General features: G+C 42.4%; 1 protein-coding gene across 4 annotated transcripts in view; it reads right to left on the reverse strand.

The window, feature by feature from the left end:
* The window catches only part of LOC119379212 (protein O-GlcNAcase), a 57122-nt gene that overhangs the window by 25094 nt on the left and 19689 nt on the right, over window positions 1-12339 (reverse strand). For 2 of the 4 annotated variants that reach the window (XM_037648435.2, XM_037648436.2), the window contains exons 8-12: window positions 10019-10765; window positions 9531-9587; window positions 7505-7590; window positions 3256-3360; window positions 2079-2170 (exon numbers count right to left, since the gene is read on the reverse strand). In XM_037648435.2, coding sequence (XP_037504363.1) covers window positions 2079-2170; window positions 3256-3360; window positions 7505-7590; window positions 9531-9587; window positions 10019-10765 — 1087 coding nt within the window. The remainder of the gene's footprint in view (window positions 1-2078; window positions 2171-3255; window positions 3361-7504; window positions 7591-9530; window positions 9588-10018; window positions 10766-12339) is intronic. The other 2 variants (XM_037648438.2, XM_037648434.2) reach the window with 1 other exon arrangement.

The following is a 12339-nucleotide window of genomic DNA, read 5'->3' on the forward strand; positions in this document are numbered from 1 at the left end:
CAACACCCCCTTGGCTACGCCCCTGATTTCATGCGCTGTTTGGGGAGCAAGATATTTCCTAAAATGAGAGTTACGAAGTAAGTCAGCATATCAATAATCTGGAATAAGAACAGTGCGCAGTAAAACAAAAATAGGTGCTCTAAACCCATTTGAACAATATTATTGTATGTTCGACTATAGGTTGGCAAAAAAATTGGAGCTCACTCCGACTCACTCAAGAAATATATTTTGCGCTTAGGGCTCACTCGGACTCAGACTCACGAATATTTTCCTCAACCGGACTCACTCGGACTCAGAATCATGAAAATATTACGCACCCGAACTGATTCAGACTCAGACTCACGGCCCGATCTGAGTGAGTCAACTCATGAGAGTTTGCTGACCTATGTGTTCAACATTCATCAGCGAAATCCCAGCTTTATATTGAAACATCCACGAATGTTCAACATACCATATACCATAACTCTTGTTCAAATGGGTTTAGAACATCCATCCTTGTTTTACTGTACACAGATCCAATTCCAGATTATTGTGATACGCTGAGTTACTTTGTAACTCGCTCAGTTTAATAAACATCTTGCTCCCCAAAAGGCACATGAAATATCTTTTAAATGCTACATATTATACTAGAAAAATAATTGCGTATTTGAAATCAGCACGCAAATACACATTACTACAGCAACTTTTATCAAAATCAATCATTAATTTAAAAATTTTGAAAATTTTGCTGCACAAATATTCCTCTCAACAAACTTGCCGCACATTCAAGTAGCCATCAATTAAACAATAGGTCGACTAACAGTTGTGGTGCTTGTCTACCAGTGCAGTATTGTAAATGGAACATAGAAACCAATGAATAATAAAAATGCGTTGACTAAGTAGAATTTTTGCCTATATGCCTTACTGCCTATAGAATTCGTCCTCCTCTACCTTACTGCCTTGTCTTCAACTACAAAGGTCAATGCATAATTTTACATCTGTCAGCATTTACAGCAAACACTGAAGACAATATGCATCTGTAAGCAGCATTTTGTCTATACATACAAATGTTTATAACAGCACAAGAAGCTTTTTGCACAGTTGCCTATGTGTACCACTATTACTACATATAACCACCAACATCCTACAACCTGTACCACCCCACTTGGACAAAAGATGTAATTAGGGGTGTGTGAATATCAAATTTACAACTTACAGCAATTTTGAATAATGAAAACCAAGCGCAAATGGAATCGAATGTATTTACCAACGAGACATGAAAAAGTTTTTTGTACAACAAATATATACAGCAAATATATGCATTTTACAACAATACTGCATGCCAGTACAGCATATGCAGTTATTTAATGTCATGAAGGATGGATAGCTGCTTGGCATGTTCGGGAAGAAGCGACACCGTTATGCATGCTACCATCCCGCCAGACAATGAAAAGAGCTGCTCACTACACACACTAGTGCTGATATGTTAATTTAGTCATCATAGTTTAGCCCTCCAAGCATGCTTCCTCGAGTGGGAGGAGCAATGACAACTGATCGGAACGATGTTCAATGCTGGTGCTTTATCTTAGGACAACTCAGAATAATGTTGAGCTTCCTTATTTTTAGGCATTTTTAATTTTGCAATGGCTCCCCATTTGTTTCAGCGGTTTCGTCCAGTTAAATTTCGGCACTCTGTTGCATTATTGTGCTCAGCCTCATATACAGTGCTATGCTCTGACCACTACACTAGAATACTGGCACATTTGCAAAAGCACACCTGGGGGAGGGGAGGGGGGGGGAGGATGTTGCAACTGAAACTAATTTGTCTATTTGTGCATTAAATTTTGAAAAATTTAGCAGACGTACATAATTCTTTGTGCTGATTTCAATACTTGTTCGTGGTGTTTTGTTTTATTCGAATATTTTGAATAGTAAAAGTGCCTTGCGAATAACAAAACCATTCGAATCGAATATTCAAAGTTCAAAATATTTGCACACCCCTAGTTGTAATAGAACATTTCAAATCTACAATGTGACAGTGTCAAGACAAAAGCACACAACAAATATCTGTTGTGCTGTGAAACAAATTTTGTACTTACTTGTCACCAATGAGGTTAGGAAACTCTGGAAACACCTCCGTTCCATCCATACCATCGTCACAGGTCTTTCGACATACCTCATACACAAGAGGCTGTAAAAAAAAGCAGAGTGTTACAAATGAATGAGCGGCTCACTTCATCATATATAAATAATGTGCTTCAGCAACTTGGTCTATGTTATCACATAAAGCTGCATTTAATGAATGAACTTCCATTTTGTGTGCTGACAAGAAAAGGGGACCCCTCAGAGAAAAATGTCGACAGAGCTTGACAGGTTCCCAAGCCCTACAGTTCCTGGCAGCTAATGCAGCAACAAGATTGCAGAAGCATGGTAAGCACAGAAGAAAAAAAAAATCAAATGCAACAAATACAACAATACAGCCATTTAGGAATTAAAAAAAATGCACACATTGGAACACTGAAAGTATACATCAGTATAGCAGCACATATTACTAATTTAGAAAGTTCACTGAATCTGCTCTGGTACAGGATAACAAAGATCTACCACTCTAACCAGAATAAAACTATTCAGCAGCAATTATCACTTTAACGAGTTTCAGCTTCACTGCACTAGCGCGGACAAAAAGCAAACCATTTAGTAAAAAAAAATATCGGCAGTTGTTCAGTGTACGAATACAACCGATGAGCGAAGCTCCTTAGAAATGGGACGCAAACAACTATGTACGTTTTGAAACTGTTTATTTGCGCCGCATGCTTTGTTTTTTTTGCACAACGCGCGCTGAACGCCGCCACCAGTTGGGGAGGGTGTCTGCTACTACCTTCGACAAAGCAGTGCCCGTAGTGTGCTAGAGTGATGATTGTGATTTCGCAATCCACGATAAAGGTGGTGAAAGTGAAGACGACCATTATAACCAGTTGTGCACAGAGCTTATTTCTTTTAACCTCGAATTTCTGGTGCGCTAGAACCAAACCGCTCAAGGCCTAAACATTTCCTTTTAAATCACCGGCCACTGCAACCCAAAGCAATGCTTAAAGGAAAGCTTCAACGGCAACGGTGGGGCGCGGGCCTAAGGAGCTTTGCTCCTAAAAAATGGCAACATTTTCTTACTCTTTCAAATTGTAGTACAGAAAAGGAAGCAATAGAAAACAAGCTGCAATTCATTACATATAGATTCTAGCTTTCACTGCTTCTGAGAAGCTACAAGCTTAGGCTTACTTCATCACTGGGGAGGTACGGCCGAATGGTGTAGGTTTTGCTGCTGGGCGACTCTGGTGGCTTGTAGAGGAACAGATCACTCACGCTCTCCAATGGGAGCAGCCGCTGCAGATTGAGCATAAACTGTGCCATTCAGCTTTGCACACAAAAACTTTCTTCAGTATGAACTTTATGTAAACACTAATAGTACAGATACGTTGCAGTGCTTAAACAGGCAATCAGGCCAAAATTCGTCTAGCTTGAATTATGTTACATCATATGCATCCAATATCAAGCAGGCAAATGTTGAGCCTATTCGGCACAGTAGATAATTTGCATTTATATATTTGCTTTAAACCGCCCGAGTACAGAAATCTGGCAACACTAACAGGTAATGAAAGGAAATCACACCTTCAGCTACAGCTTCTTTGGCATAATAAAAGTCAATCTTCAAAGCCATGCTTCCGTGTATTGTGACAGCCAAAAGTGATTAATAAAATTATGTTTTGATTGCCGTGTGCTGCTTCATTTTTGCATGTGCATTTCAGTCTTTGCGGCATTTTCTGATTTGAGCTGGTGTTATCATGTGAATGAAAGAATTGCGGGCACAATTAAAGGGCAGCAGCCCTGCTGAGGCGTTCAGTGCCAGAGCATGTTGAGAAATACGTGGGTTTTGGACTCTTATGAAGCACACAACACAGTGGTGGTACCACACTTCCTGGTGTCACACAATCCATGCCAAAATGATGGTTGCTATTTGTGTATTGTGAAAACTGTACACACACTTCTACACCTGTATACATCTATCCAACAACTATATCGGTGCATCCTAGCATCACCTTCCTCCCACCGACCCCGCCAGGTCCTTTCGCATTTTTTTTAAGCTCTACACCCTAGCCACCTTTTAGTCTCTTTTAATCTTTAAAATCACTGTTCCCCTACTATGATCCTCACAGGCATGAAATAGTTATGCTCACTACCTTCCCAGCTTCTTTTCCAGATGGAAAGTACCAAAAGCAACACCACTTGACACGACATCGACTAGCCTCCTGTAAAACTAACATGCCAACGATGACAAGGTGTCTTTGACAAAGACAGGTACACATATTGAAACATCGGTCAGCCTGTCCAAGGACCTTCTTCATACACCTTCTATAGCACATTGTGTTTTTTTCTGTTAGCTCCCACATTTACTTTTAAGTTGCATAATGTCTATTTCTAGATGTCAGCTTCAGAACATACAGCAGTCTTACATGGTGAAGCATACCAAGAATGGAAAGGAGCCACTGTCACTGTACATACATACATATAACATACATGTTTCTTATACACTGGGCACATGCCTCTACTTATACTACCATTTGTCACAGGACAACTTACATAAAGTGACATGAGATGAAACCCATCTGCCCAGCTCCCACTCCCCAGTCAAACAGAACAGAAAATGTATTAAACACGCACAACATAACAGAACAGATCTAAACAGAAAATGTGTTTAAGGGACACTAAAGTTAAACAATGAATCAATTTTTATTGATAAATTGTATTCTGAGAACTAATGTCATTAATTTCACCATCATAGGTTTATTAATAGAGGAGAAAATCGAGGTCAAAGATTCATTTTTAAATTTCGTGCCGAAATGTACACGCATGACGTCATGGATTTCAAAGTATTTTTCAGATTCTGGTGCCATTGGCTCAACAAAATTTCCTGAAACTTGGTTTGTTAAGTCTATGGCCCCCTCAGCGGACAATTTACTTCATTTTTACCGGTCAGGAACTACATAGGACCTAGTAGATGCCATCAAAATCTATGACGTCCCGACTAAAGTCCCTAGATTTTTCCCTGTTCTTCTCAAGTAGCGAAAACCATTGATGCGCCGTCGGCGAATGTGATTGGGTGCTGTTCGTTTCCGGTTAAAAACGGCTTCCGGTAGCCATGTTCTTCCTAATGCTGGTTCGCCCGTTTGCCTCGTCCAGTAGAGTCGGTAGAGTCGCGGACCTCGCAGGCGCATACACGCTGCAGCGCGGGGGATTGCGCATGCTTTTTCCCGCTGTCTTCTGCCTGTGCAAAGGATTTGCTGCGGTCGACACGAGCATTCTCCTAAATGCCTGCTTGTTGCACCTACGGGTGCTCCACCCAGTCGGGAAGAGGGTTGGCGCTCTTTTCTGTGCCTCTTGGAAAGCACGACAGGACAAGGCGTAAAGCGTGGCTGCACAGAATAGGGCGGAAGAACTTTAAGCCTATGAAGTCCAGCAAGCTGTGCGAGGTAAGTTACCTGTTTTCCGGTGCACAGAACCGTTGAAAGACAAACGTATCACTTTGCTTCTAAACCAGGTGAGACAGCATTCTGTTTCGGCCGTCTGCACTCCTGTGTAAGCGCCTCAGTTTTGACACATTTAAGATCGTTGATTATGCATATCTATTGCGACCACTTTTTAAAAAGTATTAGTGCGAAGCATATTTTCCACCTTCAGCACATAGATGCCTATGTTCCGCTAAGGCTCGTGCTAGATTCAGGCTGCTGTGGCAGACTGCCGGTAGAAGGTCAGTGAGATTAATAAAAAAAACTTTGTGCTCTACTTTATGCGCGCACTTCAAAGGATACCATGTGGCCGAAATTAATACAGTGTTCACCTCTATCCATTACGGCATAACTAATAGCGCGACTGTCGCTTCGGGCGATGTGCATTTCAAAGCACCGTGGTCTATCCTTCGCGGTGCCTTCACAGCTCGCCTTGCAGGAGAAAAGATCTAGTGGCATTAGGCTTTGTCACACACATTGGTAGTATTAAAGAATTGCCTCGTGTATTGGAATCATTTGCGTTTCTGAAACAATACGGCACGTACCTTCCATCGCAGAATTGCAAGGATCTGCTTTCATGACATATGCAAAATCGATGCGAAAGCTATTCTGCAATAACTTACAGTGAAAGTAGCCCTACGAACTTCATGTGTCAGTGTATCTGCAGTTTCTAAATGTACATAATATTTTTTATATATTGCTAACCACAAGCAGACAAAATAACTGGCTCTCTGAAGATGGGAGCTGCTGTTACCCTGACCTCACTTAAACGAATGCGCAGTATTTTATATCGATGTACTGTAGAGTTAGTAAACTTCCATGGCTACCGTAAAGTCCCCGCGAACAATCAACGAGGCGACTTTTACCTGCTCCTGATTATAACCTCAAAGTTTTAACAGTAAATACATAAGACTTGCTACTTAAGTAGGTGTTAGTAATGTGTTGTTTGTATGCCTGCTTTCAAAGCTTTGGACTAAATATGAACTCCAAGGATGGGTTTCGCGGACCCCCAAAAATGGCTTCACGGTCCCCAATTTGAGAACCACTGATCTATACTATTTAGGAAGCTTCCAGATTCGCGTGATGGCTGAAAGCATCCTAAATACACGCAGATAGCTGATCACGTTGTTTTATGACAATCTTTTCAGCCTCTGTGAGCCGTAGGGTAAGAAAAGTAAGTAAATGGTGTTCACGTCTTCGCTGTGAAGAGCATGCATTTAAAAGTGCTAATATTTTTGCGCGTAAATTGCATGCGAAGACTCGGGTCTTCTAAAACGTGCTCGCGCGATACATGCGTTGCTCCAATATTCGAGGTGGCGGAACATATGTTTCTGCCATATGAGAAACACAGGGTGGCTATATTGTAAATACATCGCTCAGAAATCGCCACCTTTTACAGCCCGGCGCGATACAACATAGCAGGTGTCGCCGAAAAAAAAAAAAAAAAAAAAAAAAAGTTGCGGACGGACTCGGTTAACACTGGCAAGTTGCGCGTTGAGCCCCAACAGTGCGGTATTAATAAGCCCCTTTGGGATCGTATTTGATTGTCTGCACTTATGCAGCCGTTAACAGTCGTGAACGGCTAACGCTGTCGGCACTCAGCGGGCGTTAGCGGTCCGGCACTCTTTACGCGGTTTCTCCGTCCTCGGAGTTTAGGAAGAAGATGGCGGCTGACGCCGACTGCGTGTGAGAGGGGGTTGAGAGAGGAGGCAGTTGTCGCTACTTAAGAAGAGCAGGGAAAAATCTAGGGACTTTAGTCCCGATGTTTGGTGTGGAAATTTCAATGTGTGTCGCCACCCACATTTTCTTTTTACAAGTTTTCTCACCAAGCGTATTCTCGCGGCAAGTATGGCGATTTTGAAATTGAAAAAGAGTAATTTACTAATACGAGAAAAATTGTTTTTCTCTTTAGTGTCCCTTTAATACGCAGAGTTAAAAATTCCAAAACATTTTCAAAGACGTACCTGTAACTCTGCTGTCAAGCCACCCCGAAAGAGCCAGGGTTCTTGCTCGCCACTGATAAATGCTTCCTTGTAGCCCTTTGAGAACCCTGTGCAATGCAAGAAAACCATGGTGACCTTACTTAATGTGCACAATAGCAGCAGCGCAACAAAAGAAAGTTCACTTAGCCTTGCCAAACAGTGGGGACAAAATACTGCAGGGCAACACGCACAACGTACACACACACACGCACACACACACACACACACACACACACACACACAATGATGAGGCAAACAGGAAGCAAAAGCAGCAACTTGTTAATGTGTTAATGAGCCACAATCGTGCACTGACAAATGTTACACAATGTGGCAATCCTACAGTTTAGAAAAAGCTAATCTCGTCGCACTAAGGAGTGATGGCACATATCAGTGCACACCACAATTAACATTAAGCAGGAAAGTTGCAGACAACTTATTGGAAAGGGTGCAAGAATGATATAGTTAAAGACAAGATGTGTCCATAGCAGCCATAATAAGCAGTTACCCAATATTCTAATGAGTACCAAATGGTTAAATTAACTGGTTAAATTAACTGAAAGAACCCAGGTTGGTGGTTACCTCTTCCTAGTTGAGAATGTTTGTCTCGTCTTAATACCTATTTCAGTTAACTCTTTCTATACTGTACTAAGAGGATTGAAAAGCTTGGCTGGTGGCTTTTGGCATGCTGTAAACAGCTTGATGCAGTGAATTTACACAACTAGCAGTATTCAATACATATAGCTTCATGACTACCTACAGCTTTTTTTTTAATGCTACTGCTGTTTTTACAAAGTAAGGCCCCCACTAGAACCAATAAGTTGTACTTGACCAACATAAACTGGCTGCAAGTGTGTTTAAGGATAGAGTACACTTTGAACCTACTCCAATTTAACAAAGTTTGGTTAAGAAAAACTATAAAGGGGAAAAAGAAATAAATGGAAGCAAATGTATGAGATGCAATAATAATTGATAAGCTTTACATTCTAAAGCTAGATATAGCCTACTAAAGACATGTCAGTGGGGGACCTTGATTCAAAGACCTAATGACCTTTCATTACTACAGGTTGCCAAAAGTATATAAAGAAAATAACTACAGGATTCAGACTTAGTCTGGCAGTCTTGTTCATGTGTAGAAACATAGTACACATGATCAGCACATTAACGTTTTAGCGTTTCCTTAGAGCCAGACAATGGGCGCCAGATGTACAATAGCTATGGATTCCCTATACATCAACTCAAATGCACCCTCCAGAACAGACTTCCTTATTTACAAAACCGTGCTTAAGCATTCATATAGCCAACAATGATGTGAAGCTTTGGACCATAAGCACATATCAGTGGCTTTCCAACACAAAAATATATTAACCTGATTTTTTGGAGTGTAGAAGAGTATAAAGACAATAATAAGGAAAGAAAACTTACAAGATAGGAGGAAGCAACCTTACCACTTTAATGCAGACAGGAGGTGGTACTGCTCAAAAATATGTAATCATACCATGTAAACAAATGATACTTTGCGGATTCGACCAAACACACTTTAAGGATCATAGCAAATGTTCCAACAGAAATCAACCAAATGATGCTCCTGTAGCACTCATAGAAGATATCACTTCCGTGTGAATAGAGCTGCAATCATGATCGCCAACATATGCCGATATCTTACGAACAAAAGCACTTTCTGCAAAACCCTTCTGCCTGCTTTTGGATGCAAGTGAAAGCTGGCATGTGCCATTTCTGCCAAAAGAACAACTGACACTACTACTCGAAAAGCACGCAAAAATAATTTGGGGGTGGGGAACACATGGCAACCAATGGCTTCTGCCAAGTGAGTGCACCAAAGTAGTGTCATTCGTAGACCTAGGTAGAAGGGAACGCATGTCATTTTCCCCAAGGGCCAACAGGAGTGGACCATAGACCAAAGGTCTGAGGTCAAAGTGATTTGTGATTAACTGCCTCACTGGAAATGAACACCACATGGAAAGAAAGAGAAGAATCACCAGGTGCGTACATGAGAATGAAGGCGAGGCAAAGCCCAATGGAGAAGAGCACGGCACGTCTCCCAGAGCTAGGCAGAACATGAAGAAACAAGAGAGGAGACTTGAGTTAGAGCAGCAGGGGCCACATCTGTCCAGGCAAGCCTCCTCCATCGCAGCACCAGTCAACCAGTATTGAGGCAGCACAAGCAGGACAGAGAGGCTGCATTCCTCTCCAGTCACAATAGCCAGCAAGTTATTCAGCATGTAACAGAGCATGCTAAAAACAATGGCAAGATTCGATTAGTCACTTAGCACTCAAATACAAGCTGCCAGACTTGGTCCTTTAACACAAAACAAAACAAAGAGAAGAAAAAAAAAACATTTCTTTTTGTGCTAATCTTCTGAAAATCATTATCTATCCAGACCCATGCCTGCTGCTGCCAAAAGACCTCAATAAGTGTTCTCCTGTGCCTTCCGAAGACAAACAGCATGTGGCACAAGACTTTGATGATGCACTCACCTATCCATTTGACATAGGAGTTGAGCAATGAGATGACACCCTTGATGTCCCAGAGATATGGGTACAGGTCATAAAGTAAGGCCCGGTTAGGCACAAACGTGAGCCGTGCAAACAGCCGTCCGACAGCTTGTGTCATTTGGTCAAACTTAGATGCTCGCTTGCGCCACTCCTCAAGCTCAGCCAGCCCCGCTTCAGAATCTACATTTCCTTGTTTGCAGCGTTCCCACACAACATGGCCATTGACACGAAGCCAGTGGAATTCATGCAGGAAAGCAACTCCTTGAATTCCATGTTCAAAAGGCAAATAGAACAGGTCCACTAGAATGGCAAGGTCTTCCAACGTCAACTGCCGTGCGTCATCTAATGGTTCTTCTGTTTGCATAGCTTCACTAGACGAGAGGCAGTCCATAGGCTCCAATGGGGTCGACGACGGCTGCACCAGTGAGTTAACTAACTCACTTGACAGCGGCTGGAATGAAGGCGCCTCATCAATATGGCTGCTACTGGCCACGCTGGCACTAGTACTGGCATTGCCACTCGGTGGTGTTGGTGTGCCTCCGCCAGCCAGAAAGGCACCAGACAGAAGCCGTCCATACGCACTCTTGGTCCGGTAAAACTCTGGCAACCAGTCAACAAGTGCTGCTCGCAGCGCTTTACGTGGGTGGTATGCATGTGGTTCCAAGTGCGAGGTCAATTCTTCCGATTCACCCTCAGTTTCAAGCCGTATATCTGCACTTACGGACTCATCTGAAACAAACATGCTACAGTCAATATTGGCCTACACGACCGTGGCAGAATTATGCACAAACAAATGTAAGGTACTGAATTTGGATTTTACCCCATCAAAAATAGCCTTAGATATGCAACTAACATTGATAACTGCAAGCAATATAGAGAGCTAACTTCAAAAATGTTTTGCCATCAGAACAGCGACGGCGTGGTTGACACAACTGTCATTCAGGCAATAGCATTAGGCACAAAAGAGTGCAACTCTTCTGTGTGTGCCCACTTCCACCACAATTTTCTTGGCAATTTCGCTCATCAATGGATAAGCAAGAAGGAGACGGCATGCCCTTCCTGTACAGCATCACCACAGTGACATGCAAAACCGATTTAGTGTCATTCAGTGATCACATAGCCCGAGGTTAGCGGTTCTAGGTTTCACAAGATTTAAAGCTATCATCAGCCACAGCAATATACGTCAGATACCCGAAGAAATTGGGCTGTAGCAGTGCTTATGGCATTTGCTCTAGATAATCTGGCTAATTTATAGAGTCCACTTTACTGCGACCGGTTGCAAAACCGATTTAGTGTAGTTCAGTGATCACATAGCCCGAGGTTAGCGGTTCTGGGTTTCACAAGATTTAAAGCTATCCTCAGCCACAGCAATATACGTCAGATACCCGAAGAAATTGGGCTGTAGCAGTGCTTCTGGCATTTGCGCTAGATAATCTGGCTAATTTATAGAGTCCACTTTACTGCGACCGGTTGCAAAACCGATTTAGTGTAATTCAGTGATCACATAGCCCGAGGTTAGCGGTTCTAGGTTTCACAAGATTTAAAGCTATTATCAGCCACAGCAATATACGTCATATGCCCAAAGAAACTGGGCTGTAGAAGTGCTTCTGGCATTTGCTCTAGATAATCTGGCTAATTTACAGAGTCCACTTTACTGCAACCAGTTGGATACATGCATTGTACATGGATTGGGTTATCAGCAATTAATTTGTATTAGCATGTTAGCTGCCTTTCACCATCACGCCTCCATGCATTTCCGGTGCTTATCTGTAAAGGCATCGTCACACTCGTGCAGTGACAGCAGATTCTAAGTATGCATCACCACAAAACACTTGTCATTGCGGCAAAGTTGACATTTGGAATCTGCTACAGCCATAAATGGATTGACTCGCGAAAGCACTGGTTCGAGCCCGCGACATTTTCCACGTGATAGCGGTGGTGGCTTCAATTAATCTTGATCGAAAAATCAGACTTCAAAAAGTTTCAATGTCCGAAATTTTAAACGTTTTCATGCATTGTCTCTATGCAGCACGTCACCTACAAAGCTCACGTTCTCACTGCCAGGGCGCTTGCTGTACTGTACGCTTGATGCGAATGTGTTTGTCATGCACACTCCGATCCAGACTGCACACGGGCACGGCAATGGCGAGCTGCTTTTGTTCCTGTAAGCAGCTTGTCTATGTGGTATACTTAGAGGTCTCGCACAAAAAGAGGCAGCAGTGAACAGCGACATGGCGCATTTGGGCTAAGCTACATGCACTACCACGCAGTTGTCTGAAGATGCTTATCATAACTGGGTTATC

Source organism: Rhipicephalus sanguineus, chromosome 1, assembly GCF_013339695.2.
Source record: "Rhipicephalus sanguineus isolate Rsan-2018 chromosome 1, BIME_Rsan_1.4, whole genome shotgun sequence".
Classification (NCBI taxonomy): Eukaryota; Metazoa; Arthropoda; class Arachnida; order Ixodida; family Ixodidae; genus Rhipicephalus; species Rhipicephalus sanguineus.